The 20,474-nt window shown below is 36.9% G+C and overlaps 1 protein-coding gene across 1 annotated transcript in view; it reads right to left on the minus strand.

Moving 5' to 3' along the window:
- The window catches only part of LMF1 (lipase maturation factor 1), a 737,441-nt gene that overhangs the window by 662,742 nt on the left and 54,225 nt on the right, over positions 1-20,474 (minus strand). The window contains exon 2 of the mRNA XM_036739038.1: positions 15,304-15,613. Coding sequence (XP_036594933.1) covers positions 15,304-15,613 — 310 coding nt within the window. The remainder of the gene's footprint in view (positions 1-15,303; positions 15,614-20,474) is intronic.

Consider the following 20,474-nt stretch of genomic DNA (forward strand, 5'->3'; position numbering starts at 1 on the left):
TCTGGTAGGGGCTGGGACCAGAGTATACCTAATCAAGAGGAAACTTTGAAACTTCATTTTGAATACTATCCTAGAAGCATTTAATAAAACTCAGGATACAATCTGAAGCTAACTTATTAGTCCTACCTCCATCCAATCTTACTGAAAGCTAAAATAGAAATAGCATTACTGATCACTAAATACATTGATTGAACTAAAGTAAAAATAAATTCAAAATAAGAATGGTGCCTTGTATTTATAAAGATTATTTCTTCCACACAGCTCAAACTCCCTCACTAATCTTCAATATCCCTTAAAAAACTTAGAGAAAGGCCCAGAACATGTGTGGACTCCCCAGGGAGAATCTCCTGGAAAACTGAGTCAAGAAGAGACTAGAAGATAAGAAGACATGGATAAGTTCAATTTATATTGCAAGATGGAGCACCCCCATAGATGAGGGGAAAAAATCTACTTTCGTAGGCTAGTTAGGGAGAAATTCCAATGGCAATCATTTAATAGTCACATGACCTATGGTACAGAATGATACAAGTGCAAACTAATTTCAATCAGCCAAATCATCAGAAGACCCAAAATTAAAACCTTGATGACCAGGGCCCCATCCATAAATATTATCAAGTAAGTCAAATAGGAGAATCTTAATTATCTCCACCATAATGCCATAGCAGAATCCTGAATAGCTCATGAAACCCAACCCTACTTCCAAGCTACTGAGATTCAAAGATGTGGAAATCAAACCTACCTATCGCCTGCAATAAATACCTTCCTGTCTTTCAAAGGTTAGAGTTATTCCACTGAAGCTTCCTCTTTACACTGAGTTGAAGCCAGCTGGGCAGGAGTGGAAAGAACCATTCAATCAGTGGTTTCTGGTATCTGTATCCTTACGCCCAAAACAAATACATTTTCCCCCTTCAAATTAAAATAATGAGGACATAAAAAGAATAAAATGTGTCTCATTTTCATTATATGGTATCATGAAAAAGAAAAAATCTGTTTTCTCCTCAGTCACCACTCCCTGGAAATGTCTTTGTTATCCTCTCTCTCTTTCTCTCTGTCTCTCTCTCTCTATCTGTCTCTGTCTGTCTCTCTCTCTCTTTCCCTCCCTCCTTACCTCCCACCTTCTCTCTCTCTCCCTCTCTCTCGCTCTCTCTCTCTTTCTCATTTTTATTAATATGAAGACAACCATCAAAATGGGGGGGGGTGTTAAGTATTAAACATAATGAAGAAAAATCCATTTAATTTCACCATACACAGTTCATCTTTTTGTGCTAGATGAAGATAATTAAAATACTCATTACACTTTACTATGAAAATTTACCCAAATTCACAATAACTATTGCTGTATTATATACATAATGTTATATATTCAAGTATAAAATTAGTTTTCAGACTTTAAAATGCTATTATGATAATCCACTGTTTTTAGTTGCCAATATTTCTCTTTTTTTCTTTTCATCCAAAACTCCCAAAGCATCATTTCTGAGAAAAATATTAGATTTTTGGAAAGTTTAAGCTAATCTGAGTTGGCTACTTTTTGATATATACAAATGGGAATGATATATTTTTCCAATGAAAAATAAAAGTAATATTTTTGGCCACACAAATTTACAGACTGGCTCTTACTATTTTAAACTACACTTTTTTGATGAGTAGGATCTAGGTGTGGTTGGGAAATAGCTTTAAAATAAAAAATTATTTTTTCCAAACAGGGTCCAAAACTTTGCTAGTTACATATAACATAATCCTAGAGTTTTATTTTAAATGAAAAACTAAATGAGTCCTCTGTGCTTGTGTAGACAGAATACTGATCTCTAAAACCAACAGTTGCAGAAAATAACTCCATATTGTTACAAATAGTTTATTTTTGTTATTTAAACTCTCTTTTATAGATTAAGAAATATTAACATCTCAAAGTTCCAGAAAATGAGCATCCTTAATCAACTACCATGACACATAGAAAACTATATTCGGGACCCTTATTTACTTCAATATAGTTACTGGAAGTCCTAAGGAAACTTAGAATGAACATTAACTGCCCCAATGGAAATGAACAGAATCTCGTCACCTGAGGATAAGTTCCTTTCTGTAACACTTATATGCCAAAACATTTATTAAGATTAAATGGGTACCAAAGGAGCACGGTTCTCCTTACTACTTTAGCTACTTTCACAAGTACCATTTAAATATAAGAGAACTGATTAAAAAAAGAAGCTATAAATACAAACCTGCTTTTCAACATCTGTTATTTACATCATCATACTTCACCTCCCCCAGGCCCCCCCCAAATTTTCTTTCTTACTAGGCAATAGCCATTTTTCTATACAACTCAATGTTATAGTTCATGCACAATAATAGTGTTTTTGACCAACCAGTGACCCATTGAAGAGTATTTAATGAAAAATGCATCCATGGTTGAATGAACTGTTGCAATGGGTCATTCTGACTCACACTCACACACATGCACACAGAATATGAACCTAATTTCCTGTTTAATATGTCATGTAAAACTAAACCAAAATGAGATGAATTGAGATTAACATAACATTTTTTTGTCTGATTGAATTACTACAAAATTATTCTCCATATAGCATGATGTTAATTGCTTTATATATATTGTAAAACACAACATAAACTCACAAAGATACGGTAAGATTTTAGGGGACCAAAATGGTTTTCTTTTCATGTCTTTATTTCTCAACGTTTTTCATAGTCATGGTATCTCAGAACTTTAGAAATCATAGAATCACAGATTTAGAGCCAGAAGACATCTTAGCAATAATCTATCTAGTCCAATCCTCTCATTTTATGGATGAGAAGGCTGAAGCTCTGAAAAGTAAAGTTATTTGCCCAGGGTCACACAGAACATAAGCAGTAGGAGTCAAACCTAAGTCCTAGGATTACAATACTCTTTCTACTGCAATGACCTCATTTTACTGTGTCCCAGAAAGGAAAACAGATTAGCCCTTATTCACTTTTAGTGGCAAAGTCTGAACTAGAACACAAATACCCTGATAATTCTCAGTCCAATTGCCTTTTTTCCACTAGATCATATGGTCTCTAGTCTGACTGTATGAAAATAACAACTGATGTCACAACAGAAAGTAGTATAAGGCTTACTTTCAATATCATATGCGTTTACTTACATGAACATCATTTTTTGTTAATCTGGGGCCTCAAATGGAGTTAAAACTTTACAAAAGGAATATGGTGGCTGCTTGACTTTCATATTTATGTCCCACTAGGTGGCACATAGTAGGCACTTATTAAGTGTTTATTGAATAAATGAACATGGGATATGCAGTGTTGGTTACAACATGGAAGGCAAAAAGCAGAAATGTTGGTGAGTGGGAATGGGAAGCTAGATGGTACCATAGTGTAGAGTGCTGGGCCTGAAGTTCTGAGTTCAAATGCAACTTCAGATACTTAACTAGCTGTGTGACCCCCAGGAAGTAGCTTGACCCTGTTGGCCTCAGTTCCTCATCTGTAAAAGGAGCTAGAGAAAAAATGGCAAACCACTCCAGTATCTTTGCCAAAGAAACCCCAAATGGGATCACAGTCAGACATAACTGAAAAATGACTAAGCAACAAAAAGGAAAAAATAAAACTACTTTTTTTCTAATATAAAATCAGGTTGAAACCATAATGCAAAGGCAATTATTTGTGAAGAGGAAGTTTACGATATTACAAAAGAAAGTTTTATTAAAAGAAAAACGAAAATAAAACATGAGACCCTTAAATGACAGTTGTCCCAAAGACAATTGTAAATCTCTAGAATAGTATTTCCAAATATGATGGCTGTTACAACACAGGCCACCTGATGCCTTACTTTAATGAGGGACAGAATAGTTTTCCTCTCTCCAACTTTCTGCCATTCCTTATAGTCTCCCAGTTACAATCCATGTAGTTTCTCAGGCAAGAAAAAGATATCTCTGGAGTGTTACAAGGTTTTGCTGCCATATCCCTTCCACAAAATTAGAGCAAAACCCCCCCAATCATGAGACAGGACCCAAGGCTGACCTAGTTTTAGTCTCAGCTCTACCACTATTTAGCTGTGCGACCCCACGCCAGTCACGTAACTTCTCTGTGCCCTAGTTTCCACTCTTCTAAAATGAAAGGATTGAACTTGATAATGTCATAGATTTCTTTGAGATCTAATAATCTATCAAATAAAGTTATTTCTGGCAGTTCATTCAGATGTAACACTCAGATTAAGCCCACATCTGTTATTCTGGTCAGTTTCCTAAAACAAGCTGTTTGCTATATTTTTCTTACAACCTGAAATCCCTTCAATGATTCTCTTTCCCTAAGTATGCAGTCTATAGCAAACACTCTATGGGGCTCTCTCTAATTTCCTCCCCATTCACTGAAATCCTCCAGTTTCTACTTTCTTGTTTTCTTAATTATTATTTCTAATCTCTATTTCTAATCATCTATCTCATTCACGTCTGCCACAACTAAACTCATATATCCTGTAATTATTCTATCTCCTCCTTGCCATATGAAAGAAGATCACTTATGCAACGTAACTGCAATGACAAGAAATACACTACAGCCTAGAGGTACAGTATACATACAACAAGGGGGAGAGATGAAGGCTATATATCATAGAGACACGCAGCTATAATATATCACAATCAGATTAATCAAAGTCGTAATAATGTTATGGAGGGCCCAAAAGTTTGTGAGTGACAAAATTAAAGCTGGTGAGGTACATGTTTTCATTAAGCCCCTGGGAACTCTACCTCCCCAATATCTCTCAAACTCACCCCCTCTTTTTATATCCACTTCAACCATTGTGGTTCAGGAATTTAGCTCTTGTAGTCTGAAAAGGCATTTCTCAAAGTTTTTGGTCTGTGGACCCCTTTACACTCTTAAAAATCACTGAAGGCCTCAAGAACCTTTGTTTATAGAGGTTATATCTATCAATATTTACTATATTAGATATTTTAAAATCTTTGTATTATTATGAAAATAGTTTTTACCTCAAAGACACTTTGAAAAGGTCTTGAGGAAAACTTTGAGAAATACTGGCTTAGATTATTGAATTAGCCTCCTAGCTATCCTTTCCACTTCCATTCTATTCTTTCCTCAGTTCAGTCTTCACACTGATGTTCAAGTCATCTTCCTTTTTTTTCCTTCCTTTTTTTCCTTCCTTTTTTAAAACTTAATTTATTTTCAATTCCAAATTCTCTACCTACCTCCTCCCACTACCCCACCCCATCAAGAAGGAAAGAAAAACAAAACTTATTACAAAGTATGTATATGACTATAGTTATACAAAACAAATTCCCACATTAGCCAGGAAGGAGAAAAAGATGGAAAGAATAAAGGAAGGAAGTAAGGTAGGAAGGAAGGGAGTTACGAAGGTAGGAAAGAAGGAAGGAAGGAAGGAAGGAAGGAAGGAAGGAAGGGGGGAAAGGAAGGAAGGAAAAAAGGAAAGGAGGAAGGAAGGAATGAAGAAAGGAAGGAGGGAATGAGGAGGGAGGGAGGGAAGAAAATGATGGAGGAAGGAGAGAGGGAAAGAAAGGGAGGAAGGGAGAGAGGAAAAGAAAGCAAAGAAGAAAAAAGGAAAGGATAGAAAAGGAAAGAAGAAAAGGAAATACAAGCAAAAGGAAAGAGAAGGGAAGAAGATTCAATCTGAACTCTGACTTCATCAGTTTTATATCTGGAAGGGAACAGACGTTTCATCATGAGACCTTTGAAATTGTGGCTGGTCATCGTGCTGATCAGAGTTCCTAAGCCTTTCAATTTACAATATTCTTGTTATTGTGTACATTTTTCTCCTGGTTCTGCTCCCTTTGCATCAGTTCATACTAGTCTTCCCAGGTTTTTCTGAACTCCTTTCCTTTATCATTTCTTATAGCACAACAGTATTATATCAAATTCAAATACAATAATTTGTTTAGCCATTCCCCAATTGTTGGGCACACCCTCAGTTTCCAATTCTTTGCCACTACAAAAAGAGCTGATATAAATATTTTTGTACATATGCGCCCTGTTCCTCTTTCTTTGATCCCTTTGGGGTATAGTGAAGGTGTATGCACAGTTTAATAGTTGAAAGCACTGTTCTAGTGATGTATACACCATAATTTCCATTGATTCTCCATTGCCTATCAAATAAAGCATGAAATACTCATCTTGGCATTCAAGACCCCCCATGATCTGGTTCCAATCAACTAGTCCAGCTCACATTACTTTCCTTAAAGTATTCTACATTCCAACTAAACTGAACTACTCCATTATCCCTTCTGTCCCTATACCTCTGATTATACTACTCCTCACATTCATTCCACCTAGCTCTCCATCTCCATTTGTAGAATTACTTCTCTTACTTCAAGGCCCAATCCAAGGGCCACTCTAGGGGAAAATGATCTCTCCCTCCTCAAGTTAATCATAATACTTTGCTTGGATCTCTCCCTTCATATTTATCTTTCTGCTTTTTATCATAATTATAGAGATATGTCCTCCCCAAATAAATTGAAAGCTCCATGTGAATTGTGTATGTATCCATCAATATTTACATCCTCATATTTAGTGCATTACCTTGTATGTAATAGGTACTTATTAGCTGTTTCATTGAATTAGAGAATACTTAGGTAATTTCTTTTTTAAGGGAGGAAGATTGGGAATAAGTCATTATGGACTATAGAAATACAAAGTGAATTCATATCTATTTGCAGTAGTTTATATCCAGGGAAAGGCAGTAGTTACACTATTTAGTAGTAAAGAGGCCTAAATACTCTTTAGTAATTTTATTACTACATAGGGATATGAGGGTACTCTTTCAGTACCATATTTAGTAGTAAAGATTACTAAATGTAAGAAGTACTTTCCTTACCTTAGGTAGACTGCTGCAAATAGGATGAATTCAGTTTGTATCTTTACAGTATATAATATCCTTAGTGCTACACTAAGGATAGCAAATCTCAGCATAAGAAGAAAAATCTCTGATTTTATTAGTACAGAAAAAAGTGACCAAGAAAACATCAATAACTACTAATCTATATAACTATTCTTCTACCTCTACAAAAAACTTTACATGAAGCAAGGTTAGGTATCCTTGGTGAGGTAATAGTATGGAAGAAGTGGACTAGACTTTCATAAGCAATATTCAACAAAAGACCACATCTTTAGCATCTCACAATTAACTGAAAAACTTGATAATATAAGCTCTCACTGGGCTTACTGTCTGTAGATTATTTTAAAAAACATTTGATTTGGCACCTCGTATGCCCTTTTACAGTAAGATCCCTCATGAAATACATCAAGGTCATTCAGAATTCCTTGGAAGATGTAACAAAAGAAATAATCCTGTCCAATGGCCCTCTGATTAGACAAGGCACAAAAGAGGGAGATGTGTATTCATCAAAGAGTCCAGGACATAGAGAGATCTCTTGCGGATAGAGAAGCCCTTCAGATGCTTTGGTTTGCATACAACATTATGCTGACTACATCAAGACCCAGAACACTGCAGAACTTCATTAAAGACATTAGCAATCAATGAGTGACCTGTCCATCCACACAGGAAGAATCAAAAGGATGAAAAATATCTATTGCAGAGATTTCAACATGCCAAACAGCATGTCCAAGAGTATGCATCCCTGGGGAAGAAAATACAGATAGACAACGATTGGGCCATGAGTTAAACGGGAGGAGGAGCCAGAGCTGGCTTGCTTTCTGAAGTCACAAGGTTCTTTTACTGACAGCAACTTCCCAGGGAAGCAAAGATGCATCTTTTCAATGCTAATACTTTATGTTGCTATGTGGCAGCAAAATACAGAACACTCCTCTCTCTGAAGAACTAAAGATGAATATCACATAGAAAGCAATGGAGAGGAACATGGTGGGTGGGAGCAGGTAACGACACATAACTATGGAGAAACTCTAAGGAAAAAAACGGAGCAAATGATATTTCATCATAGGAAGAAAAGATGGGCTATCATGTGGCAAGAGCAAAAGAAGACAGTAAATAACCAAGTGTTCCACAATGCTGATATTAGGAGAAAGCAAGGAAAGCCTCTGTTAATGCTGAGTGGGCCCCCGTAGCAAACTTTTGAGAGAACATGGAGAAAGTCTTATAAGACTGAAAGGTATGGATAGATTCTGATCTTCATCATTGCAGAATGAATAAATGAGCTGCAAATTCATCTGAGTATTTGAATATCACTAAAATACTAATAATAGCATTTTTAAAAGCATCACTCTTCCAAAGATCTTAAATTACTTCAAAAAACATTTCCAATATATAAGCTCTCCTAAGATCTCTTTATAACTAATATAACAAAGGCAATAAAGTGACTCTGGAGGGCTAGTCTACTAGGTTCTAAATTGACATTAGGCCAACAATTTGGGTTTGCTATGCTCTCCTTCAGCAGCTCACGTGAGGGCTTAGAGCAGTCCTTGATCATTTCCTAAAAATGCTAATTATACTATATCTTTTAGTACACCCTTAGAATGTTTATGTCAATAAACAGTAGACCCAGGATGCCACCAGGAGGGTAAGAGAGCAAACGCAACTCCATACATAATATGATGGCTGATTTTCCAAGTATTTTCCAAGATCCTGAGCACAGGACTTTTTGACTCTGAGTTCAGGACTATTTTTTTACTAATCTGACCCCCAAATAAATTTCAATTCAATTCATCAAGCAATTATTAAGCACCTACTATGTTCCAATCAGCCAAAAAAAGCATTTATAAAGACCCAACGACACACACCAGGCACTGTGCTAGGTGGTAGGGATAAAAAAACAAAGATAAAAATCTCTGCTCTCAAAGAGCTTACAATTTATTTGGAGTACGTATAATTTTACATGCACATACAAGAATATACAAAATACATACTATGTAATTTCATGGAGGAGACACTAATAGTTAAGAGGTATTGGGAAAGGCTTGAAAGGCTGAGTTTTTTTTTTAGAAAATCAGGAATTGTAAGAGGCCACAGTAAGGAAGGAATGCAGGCCAGGAATGAGGCAAAGGCACAGAAACATAAGAAGGATCACCCCATATGAAGAACAAGAAGAATGCCATTTTGGCTAGATCAAAGGATTTATGAAAGGGTGTAACATATATAAAAAAGTGTCATTGTAGGGAGGAAAACACTAGCAATTTCAGGAGGAGGCACCGTCAACTAGGAGAATCAGAATAAGCTTCATATATTAAGTGAAATTTGAAGAAAGTTAAGGATTTTTCTTTTTTTTTTGAAGGGGAGAAGGCAGGACAATTGGGGTTAAGTGACTTGCCCGAGGTCACACAGTTAGTAAGTGTGTCAAGTATCTGAGGCTGGATTTGAACTCAGGTCCTCCTGACTCCAAGGCCGGTGCTCTACTCACTGCACCACCTAGCTGCTCTGAAAGTTGAGGATTTTTCAAGGCAATGATGGAGTGTATTCTAAGAATCAGGGAGAGCCTGTGCAAAAAGCACAGAGATGGAAGGCTAGTGTAACTAGACCACAAAATGTATGGAGAACAATTAACAATAAGCCCAGAAAATGGCTTTAAAAGCCAAACAGAAGAGTCTGTATTTCTTTCGAGGAGCAAGAATCACCGAACAATGGTCAAACTTCAGCTATGTCAGTGTGGTGAGTGTGGAAAATGTACTGAAGAGGGAAAGAACCAGAGGCAGGAGACCAATTAAGAGGCTGTTGTGATAATCCAAGTGTTTTATGCTTATTCTTTATGCCCAGGCCTTGGAGCCCTAAGCAGCCAGCTCTTCTGCCTGGCATTAGGGACTCAAAGTATATGCATGCTCCTTAGTCATATGGACTGAAGCAGGAATGAGCTAAGTGGACTAAAGAATGGCCTACTTTTGGGTGAATTCTATACACGAGGGGCAAGGAGGATGTGTAGCTCTTTAGAATGGATGGGCTACTTTTTCACTATGGGTTGTTGCTGTTAACCTGCACTTGTTCTCAGGGGCAGAAATTGAGCTGTGTTACCAGTAGTCTGAGCTTCAGGGCACTTGGATGGACTGTAAGGCTGTCCTGAGAAAAGGAATCAAATCATCTCTTCTACAATCTTATTCTGCTTCTGTGGATCTATGGTTGGGAGCCTGGTTTCTGGTGGGGGCAGGACCAGCGATAGGACTAAAAATAAACTGAGGATAAACAGAGGATAACTAAACATTATTAAAAATAAACAGAGGATAAAACTAAACTGACCATTTGCATACTTAGGTGGCCATGTCAGCACTTAGCAAAGACTATATTTTCCCTCAGTCTAATGGAATAATGCCATGGACGTATTTGTTCCTTATGACCATTCCTGCATCCTTTTCTTTGATCAAGGGACCTAATTCATCTATAGAACTTGGCAGGTTTGTGATAAATCCCCTAATGTCCCTTGTCACTTTCATTTGGCCTATCTCCTTGAGGCAGCAGGATTCACTGAAAATTGGAATGGATTTCTTACAGACTAGATTTTTTGGCCCCCAATTTTGACAAATGGCTGATTACTTTGTGGAGGAGGTAACTACCCTCAAACATTGCCAATTTGGGGTGGGGAGAAGGAAGTGGAGGGATGCAGGTGGGAGGAGCGGTTTCTCAGCTCAGAACTTCTATAATGCCAGTTATAGGGTAAAAGGGGTAAGTGGTAACAGCACGGGTATTGCTCAATATAACACCAATATGGCCACTGGGGAAAAAAAATTTTATCCCTAGTCCAGTTTTGTTGAGAACTGTAGAAAAAGGAGAAAGGTAGGATTTCCCTCTGAACCTTATGTTTACTTTCCTCCCTGGATGGTTTGGGAAAATCGTGCCTAAAAACTAAAGAGGATTTGGCAGTAGAGGTGATGGATAGGAGATCCTGACCATGTTGGAGAGGGGGAATAAAGGAAGGGGAAAATGTCATCCAATGAATCCTTCTGCCTCGAATGTGGGTAAAAGTCAAGTGATAGGCAATGGGGCCACCAGAAAAACTTGGAATCATTATACCCTAGGCCAGAAAATTCAGTTTCATTTGCATATAGGTAGATGTTGCCATGAAGGAAAAGTGGTAGCTCAGGGATCAGACTACACAGAACAAACTGTAAAGCCAAAGGAGAAAAGATAAGTCAGGCCTAGGGACAAATTGCAAACTAGGAAACTATAAACCCTCAGCTTATACATTCGATATGATTTTGGAGCAGAGACATCCTTTTAATCCTTTCAGTTCTGGAAGTAAGCTGTATACTCCCAATTGTTGTCCTCCAGGCTTTATCTTCTTCACTTAGTCTCCAGCTCTTCTGTACTATTCAGACTGGTTTACTATCTTGGCATAGAATTATTCTGACTTAGAATGGTCGCAGTTTTAGCTATGATTACTTTTTTGTTTAGTATCATTGTTTCTTTTGGGAGTACTATTCATTAGTGCCTAGAACTGAGGTCTAAGTCACTGACAGGCTTCAAATATGGTCTTAATTGGTCCCACTGCAGTCAGAACAGGACTGGGGCCAAGGAGTGGAGTAGTTAGGCCATATAACTTTAATAATTCAATATCCATAGACAGCACTTAGTCACTAAAACCCAGAGCAGAGATAGACTATATGCACTAAAGCTTGCTTTTCTGGTGAAGCCTATATAAACCAGTATCAAGGATGAGGTTTAGCTCTTTAGACCTGACAGACTATTTATTCCTATGTGGGCTATTACTTTTATCAATCATGGGACCTAGAGAGGTGCATCTGTCAGTGTATACTCTTGCTGAGTATTATTATTTATTAAAAAAAATATTTTTCATTAAACAGTTCACTGATTCATTCTCCCTGGATCCAAAATTTGCATTCAGCATCAGCATGGACCTGACCTAAGACATCAAGAGAGTAGTGATGAGTACCTAAGTCAGTATGATAGTCATGTGAGTGAGGAAAAAAAAGCAGAAGCATGTGAGACATATCATGGAGGTAGAATCAACCAGACTTAGCAACTAATTGGAAGAGGAAAGAATTATGAGTAACTCAGATTGTGAACCTGGTGACTCAAAGTATGGTGGTACCTATGACAGGAAAGTTAGAAAATGGAAAGAGTTGAGGGGAAAAGACATTAGGTCTGTTTTGGGCATGTTGAATTTGAGGTGGCTATAAAGTATCCATTTGGATATATCCAATAGGCAATTGGTAATTTAGGACTGGAGGTCAGAAGAGAAAATGGGGCTGGATCTATACATATGGGGGTCATCATCATGATCCCATGAGAGCTACTGAAATCACCAAGAAATAGAATGCAGAAAAGAAAGAGAAAAGTGTCCAGGACAAAGCCCTGAGATAATCTACACCTAAGAGGGGGAACAAGGAAGGTGTTCCTGCAAAGGAACTGAAAAGAAGCATACAAACAGGTAGGAAAAGGAGAAGAGAACAGTGTCATGACAACATAAGGAGGAAAAGGTGTTGGGAAGGAGGGGATCCACCATATCAGGTAGCAGGGAAATCAAGAAAAATAAAGACTAAAAGGAAATTTGCACATACCTTGAAAATTAGTAAACAATACCCAACTATAAAGAGTTTGTGTGACATAGTAGAAAAAGCACTGAACTTAGAGACAGAAGACCTGCATTCTATCCCTGACTCTGGAATTAATAAGCACTGTAATATTGGGCAGATCACTCCTCCTCTGGCCCTCAGTTTCCCTATATGTAAAATGAGGGATTAAACTAAATGAGCTTTAAGTTTCCTTCTAGTTCCAAATTTCTTTGACTTAATGACTGTAAAAGTTTTATGATTCTAAGCTGTCAAAACTTTATCCTATTTTGACTTAAATGTCAGTCCCATAAATTATGTCACCAATTGTCATCATAATTCCTTATAGCAATGGAAACCACCTTGAGTAAGGAAAAAAAGATTAAAAGTTTGTATTCTCTCTCTCTTTCAACCTTCCTCCTCTCTCTCTCTCTGCTCCCCCTCCCCAAAGCAACAGTAGCCATTCAACAGCCTTTAAATTGGCACATATTGCAAAATGCTACTTTTTCTTCCTCTTGGCAGCAACTCAGTAACTCTGGAAGAATGTTACACCTCTACCCCCTGTGGATAAAAGGTCACACCTTTGCTGTAATATGCCTATTACTGAAAGTTGAAGGGGAGGGTAGAGGGGGAGAAGAGTGTGGTATATTAGTGAAATCGGATGAAGGGTATGAAGAATGAGAAATGAAGGCAATAACTGAGAGAGAACAGACTTCCTCACCACACACAATTAACTTGGGGATTTGAGGAAGGTGGGGGGAGGGGAAGGTCCTCATGCTAACTCTGTATTAAAAATACAAGGAAATGAGGGGCTGGAGCAAAATTTATTATGTCTCTGGCAAATTCAAAAAAGCCAGCCATGATGGCTTGGCAACCATGATCTCAAACAAGGCAACAGTAAAAACCAAAATGGTTCTAGATCTAAGAAGGTTTTCTGCCCTTCCCCGTGGCCTATAAAAATATAAACACCTGATAAGAACTTTAACAATTTAATTAATTACCATATCTAACTAAAAGGCTGATTTTATTTATGAAAACAGAATAGAATTATGAAAAAGGATCATGAAGAAATGATAACAACAACAATAGCTTACATTTACATAGTGCTTACTATGTGCCAGATACTGTGCTAAGCGCTTTACAATTATCTCATTTGAACCTCAAAACAACTCTGGGAGGTATGTGCTATTATTATCCCCATTTTACAGATGAGGAAATTAAAGCAAACAGGCTAAGTAACTTGCCCAAGATTACACAGCTAGTCTCTGAGGCTGGATTTAAACTCAGGTCTTCTCAATTCAGCACTCTAACCACTGCACCATGCTATGGTTGTTTAGTCGTTTCAGCTGTGTCCAATCCTTTACAACCCCATTTGGAGTTTTCTTGGCAAAGGTACCCATGACATCAAGTGCTTATGAAAAATCAGTTTCTATATTTACACCTCTGAAATGTTTTCTATATTTATAACTCTGAAAAGAATTAACTTATTTGGCCAGTGAGGGAATTTATGCTCTCCAATTTCTTCAGTATTTGAAAGGACCTTTGATTCCATCCATGTGATTCTTACAGAGTGTCAGGTAATCACAGAATCTTAGAACTGAAAGGAACCTCAGAGTCACCATATCTAATGCTTACATGAATAAAGAGTCCCACTTTAACATGAATGAATGACAAAGAAAAAGAAATGTGTAAAACACTGTGCTAAGCACTGGGATTGCAAATGCAAAAATAAGGCAGTTCCTGAACTCAAGGACTTCACTTTCTAATAAGAGGTTTCAGCTGCAAAGCTGATTATTAGCAAGTGGTCATTTTGACTGCTGGAGGACTTCAAGTAAGAAGGTCTTCTACCTCTAAGTAGTCCATTCCACTTCTGGCTAGCTGTAATTGTTAGTAATTTTTTTATATAAAACCTAAATGTTAAGTCTTTGCAACTTCTACTCATTTCTCCTACTTCTACCCTCTGAAGTCAAGTGGAACAATTTGCCATAACATCTGTTCTTAGACCCCTAGGATGTCCCACTCCCTCTCATGTCTTCTTTTCTTCAAGCTAACATCAGATTTTTTTTTAGCTGATCGTCATACAGCACTATCCTGGCTACCCTCTTTTGGAAACTATCTAGTTCATCACTTGTCTCTTCTAAAACGAGGTGCCCAGAACAGAACACTGTAGTTCAGGTGTGGTCCAAGTAGAAGAGAATCCAGGGGATTCTTGATTTCTCTCATCAGAGACACTATGTCCCTATTAATGTAGTCTAAGTGTACATTAGTTTGGTTTGGGTTTTTTTGGTTGCCACATCATCCTGCTAATTCGAACAGGGTTTGTAGTCCATTAAAACTCCCAGATTATTTTTAAGTAAATGACTATCTAACTATACCTCCTCCATCCTGTACTTATGAAATCCAACAATGAAGAATATAATTTCCTTATCTTGGTATATAGAGTCTTCATGATTTCCTATGAAGAAAAAAATCAATACTTGGTGGCTAAATCTAAACTTGGATAGACTACTGCTCCTTGGACGACAGGTATACAGTTTGTGGTCAGGCTTTTCAACTTTGTACATTCTGCTAATATAGATTGTAAGATTACAGGATCATTCTTCATGCCACAATAAAAGGCATCAGGAACTGGATTGAAAAACATTTTCAACACTAAGTTGAAAATGCCTCATCTTAATAAAATGGTAATTCTTATTTAACTCTGGTTATTAAATAGTTTAATATTCATAACAATGAAAGAAAGGTTCTCACTACAGAGAGAAAATACAGTTCAGCTTAAAGGTGGCAGACCATATTAATATTGAAATACGGCAATTTCAAAGATCACAAATTTGGGGATAAAAGTGGGGAAAGGGTGCTATTTATTTCACTTACCAGATCTGTCCTACATGGGCCAGCGAAAAGTAGAGAATCCAGAGTATAGCCATGAGAATCATATTTGCACAACCAGTTATTAATATGAAAGCTGAAACTCCTAGACCAAGAAGAGATATTGAATCCAAGATGAAGTCCATATACGACCAATCCAGGAACCAGATGATTGTTGGAGAGTAACTGAAGGAATCCCAGGCAGATTTACCTCTGAAGTACTGCTGAATTTGCTTTAGGTACAGTTTGCTTGGCAGGAGTCCCTTTTCTCCAATCAACTGTTTGTTTTGATTATAAGCCACCAAGAATGCCACAACTGCGAAGGAAGCACAATTAAAAAAGGAATATGAAAAAAATGAATTAAAACCAGCTACTTGATTTAGGTATGGCCACATGTACATCCAATGTTTAGATCAGAGCTTTCTTCTGGGCTCTGTCACTATTAGCTATATGACATCAGAAGGGTTATTTTTGCCTCTCAGTCTTTTTTCTTCATCTGTTAAGTGAGATGATTAGATGTTCCCTACCACTTCTAATCTTTTACAATCCTATATTTACACAGTGTCATAAAATTACAAGATACATATATATATAACTAGAAGACAAGTATTGCATATAATATGTATATATACACATGTGCAACACACGTTTATAACACAATTATTCTATAACATATAGATATGTACATCATATTATACATGTGTATATATTATTATATATTGTAATATATTTCATGTGTAGGTAATTTAATATAATTTACATATGTAATATATATAATATTATTTACCCTAAAAAGCAATGAAGATCAATTAAATATCTGTAAAATGAGAAAAAAAACTACTTGAATCCAATGAGAATTGTTTAGGTATATAGATGAAACCATCTTGTATGAGTAGAAAACAGAAAGGTTTAGCCTATAGGTTTAAGGAATTCTGAAGTTGTTGTAAAATCTTAAAAGAGAGATAAGGCAGGAAGGAATGCAAAGTGAATAAGCTCTTCTTTCCAAAGAAGATAAACAACAGTTTTTGGCTTACCATATTTTCACTCATCTACCATTCAGAAAATAGTATGTTGAGGGATATGAAAGAGCTCCTAAAATTTCTCACTACAATTAAAACAACCCAATCAAAAGATCTGTCACCTTTCTTTCAAAAGAGTGAAGTGATCCAGAAAAACCTGAATCCAGAACTTTGTCTCCATCATTTACCCCTTCATTCATCATCATAAGACATTTTGAAGACCTTACTATTGAAATTCAATAGAGTTACTCTATACCAGAGATTCTTAACCTGAGGCCCATTAAATTGATTTTTTTTAATATTTTGATAACTATGTCAATATAACTGGTTTCCTTTGTAATTCTATTTTTTGCATTTCATACAATTAAAAACATTATTCTGAAAAAAAAACATAGAGTTCTCCAGGTGTCTATGACACAAAAAAGGTTAATTTGCTCTATAAGATCGTACAACTTACAATATTATTTACATCTTTACGTTTGACTTTATTTGTGAAGATAAAATTGGTAATAAATCAGATTTTACAAATCAATTAACTATACTCTGACTTTATTAAATCCATATCTAATAATTCCCAAACAAAAGTGGCAAATCCATAGCAGAAATCACTTTCATACCCTGAGATTTCATGACATCTTCCCAAGGTATTGTAGTATACACACTAGAATAGTTTATAAAGCAATTACTCTGTGGCAGGCACTGTACTAAGCACTGGAGATTCAAAAAGGAGGAGAGAGGGTGAGAAATAGTCCCTGCTTTCAAGGAGCTCCAGTCTAATGGGGGAGACAACATGCAAATAACTGTAAAAACAAGATAAATACAGAATAAATTGGAGATATGCTCAGAAGGAAAGCACTAAAGAGGACAGGAAAATCTTGCAGAAGATGGGGCTTTTTCTAAGACTTGAAGGAAGCCACAAGGTAGAGATGAAGAGGAACAGAGTTCCAGCCATGGATGAAAAAGCCAGTGAAACTACCCAGAGTTGGGAGATGGGATGTCATGTGTGAGGAACAGCAAGGAGGCCGGTGTCACTGGATCACAGAGTGTGTTGTAGGAAATGCAAAGAGACTGGAAAAGTAGGAAAGTGCCAGGTTATGAAGGACATTAAAAATCAAAGTATTTTATATTTGATCCTGTTCACATAGGAAGCCACTACAGATAGAGAAGTGATGTTGTCAGACTTGCATTTTAGGAAGATCATTTTGACAGTTGAGTGGAAGATGAATTACAGTAGGGACAGACCAACCAGCAGGCTATTGCAATAGTTCAGGCACGAGGTGAAAAGGGCCTGCACCAGCGTGGTCAAAGTGTTAGAAAAGAGAAGGGTGATCATGAGAGAGATGTTATGAAGGTAGAAATGAAAGGACTTGGAAACTAACTGAATATAGGGAGTAAGAGGAATCAAGGAGGACACCTAGATTGATGAGTCTGGGTAACTAGCAGGATGGTGGTACCCTCAACTATAATAGGGAATTTAGGAAGAAGAGAGAGTTTGAGAAGAAAAATAATGAATTCCATTTTAAATATGTTAGGTTAAGGAAGTCGACGAGTTTAAGATAGCCAACAGGCACCATTTTCTACCTAAAACACTATCATTAGCAGCTCAATGTAAAGGAAGGATCACTGAACTTGTAATCAAAAGACATGGGTTTGAATTATAGTACCATAAGATTCAAAGCTAATAGAGATCTTAAAGATTATTTAGTCCAATCCCCTCATGTTACAAAGGTGGAAACTGAAGCCCAGAGAAGCTGTCACTTTCCCAGGCACACACAAATAGTAAGCAGCCCGGCTGGGATAATCAAGGAACCAGTAATCCCACAATAAAAACCCATAAGGGGGCTCTCTTCCATCTAAAGACCTGCCCAACTTATGGGGCACCCTTTCTACATCTGTTGTAAAGCACTTAGTTCAGTGCCTGGCTCATAGTGGGTACATTAAAAATGTTTATTGATTTATTAGGTTTGTGACTGGGTCTTTTAAAGAGTAGATCCCACTGGCCTTCGAGAGACCAGTGCCTACTCCCACTTCTAGAATATGGGCAAAGAAATAAAGGTAGTCTCAGGCAACAGTGGTGCTGCTCTACCTGGAGTTACTGATGAAGTTGCTACAGTTATCCATATGGAACACCCCTGTTGCACAATAAATTGAGTAACCAACCAATCCCTGCTGATCTGATAGCTGTCCTGATTGTCTGTTATCTCCATTAGACCTTCCACGTGAATTAACCATCTCCACAGGCCCCTCTATCAATAAAAGGATCCATGTTAGTTAGCCTATGCCTAGATATCAATCAAGTCAATACTTTGGAGGTTCAGACACCCAGCTGGTTCTGAATCTAATTATTCTGTAATCTAGCCTAAACTTCTCTACCTTGAAGTAAAGTGTATTGGAGTAAGGTATCTCCACAATATGCTATTATTACTGTAAGGATGCCAAAACCTCTGACCAAAAGAAAAAAAAAGGAAACAAAAGAAAAAAGCATGCATAGGAAACAAAATCTGCTTTCTTGCAACCAGTTGGTCCTAATTCCGTCAGTCAACAAGTATTTATTAAACTAAAAGGGGATAATAACAGCACCTACCTCATAGAGTTGTTTTGAGGATTGAATAAGATATTTGCAAAGCACTTAGCACAGTACCTGCCACATAGTAGGTACTTAGAAAATGTTTGTTCCCTTTTTCTTACTATGTGCCAAGTACTACTGGGGATACAAAGAAAGGACCAAAAAAAGGTCACTTCACTCAAGGAGCTCACAATCTAATGGGGGAAATGACACAAAAACTATTATGTACAAATAAGATGTATAAAGTATAAATTGGAGATAATCACAGAAGGAAGGAAGGCACTAAAATTAAAGGGCATCAGAAAAGGCTGTTGTTGAAGAATTTTGCAGTTGACTCTGACACCTGCTAGATGTGTGATTGTATGTAAACTACTTCACTTCGTTAATCTTCAGTTTTTTATCCATAAAATGATAAAAACACTTGGACTTTATAAACTATAAAACATAAATGTAAACTATCATATAGAGTACATTCTTTCCAAGTTTTCACTACCATCCTTACCTAATAGTACTTTGTGTGACAGTAACCATGACAACTTAGAATTACATTTCTGAAGGTGATACTAAGACCTCTGGAGTCCAAAATCTAGTCTTTAATTAGCTTCATAGAACAGAGAAAAACAAAACAGCTTCCAGAGTCCTTTCTTAGATTCTAATTTTCATCACTATTTATTTCATCCCTGATTCAGATAATACAACCTACAGAAGGCACACCAATTAGAAGACCAAACCTCCCACATAAAAACACTTCTAATTTTTCCTTTGGCCAAATAATAGGCTAATTTATTGTACTTATCAAAACCCATGTTTATGTGCACAAATTCACAATATGTAATAACAATTCTCATTGCAAACAGGAATATAAGAGAAACTTCCAATTTTAAGGAGGATTATATCCCAAAAGAACCAATCCCCCAAAAAAGTACAGATTTGTATTGTGAGTCAACTTTTAGGAGCTGTGGAGAGTTCATATTAAAATTGGTGACTTGGTTCAATACAGCAAGGTTTTTTGTATTTTGGGGTTTAGTGGGGGAGAGGCAGGGGTTGTTTATTTGTTTTGCCAGTGTTGTTGAAAAGATTTCTGTAGTAAAAGCAAGGCATTCTGTTTCTGGCTCCAGCCCACCAAGGTCTTCAGGGTCATCCACCTATATAAAAGCATATTTGAGACAGAAGAACGTAAAATGCATTTGGTCTTCAAAATTGTGATTTTAACAAGTCACTGCAGTTTTCTACTTTAGCAAAGTACTGAATAAGCTAAAAATAAGCACCAAAATTTCTTAAAGACATTACAACCTTCAATTAATTATCCATCACAAAGCTAGAATCTGATGTGCCACAGAGAAAAAACTGGTTCTCTCCTAGGTTCTTTCCCATTTTTTCAGGGTCAGAGTCACTTATGTGTTAAAGCTCTGAAGGACTTTGACGATCATCTAGTCCAATCCTATATTGTGTAGATAGAAAACTAAGGACCAAACTAGGAAATGACCTGTCCAAAGTCATCAGATTTTCGGCTTACATTAAGTTTCAATATCTCTCCAGTAGCAACATTTGCATTAATTGCCTAATCTATAAACAAGAGTGTTATCATAAAT

This window comes from Trichosurus vulpecula, chromosome 9 (assembly GCF_011100635.1).
Source record: "Trichosurus vulpecula isolate mTriVul1 chromosome 9, mTriVul1.pri, whole genome shotgun sequence".
Lineage (NCBI taxonomy): Eukaryota > Metazoa > Chordata > Mammalia > Diprotodontia > Phalangeridae > Trichosurus > Trichosurus vulpecula.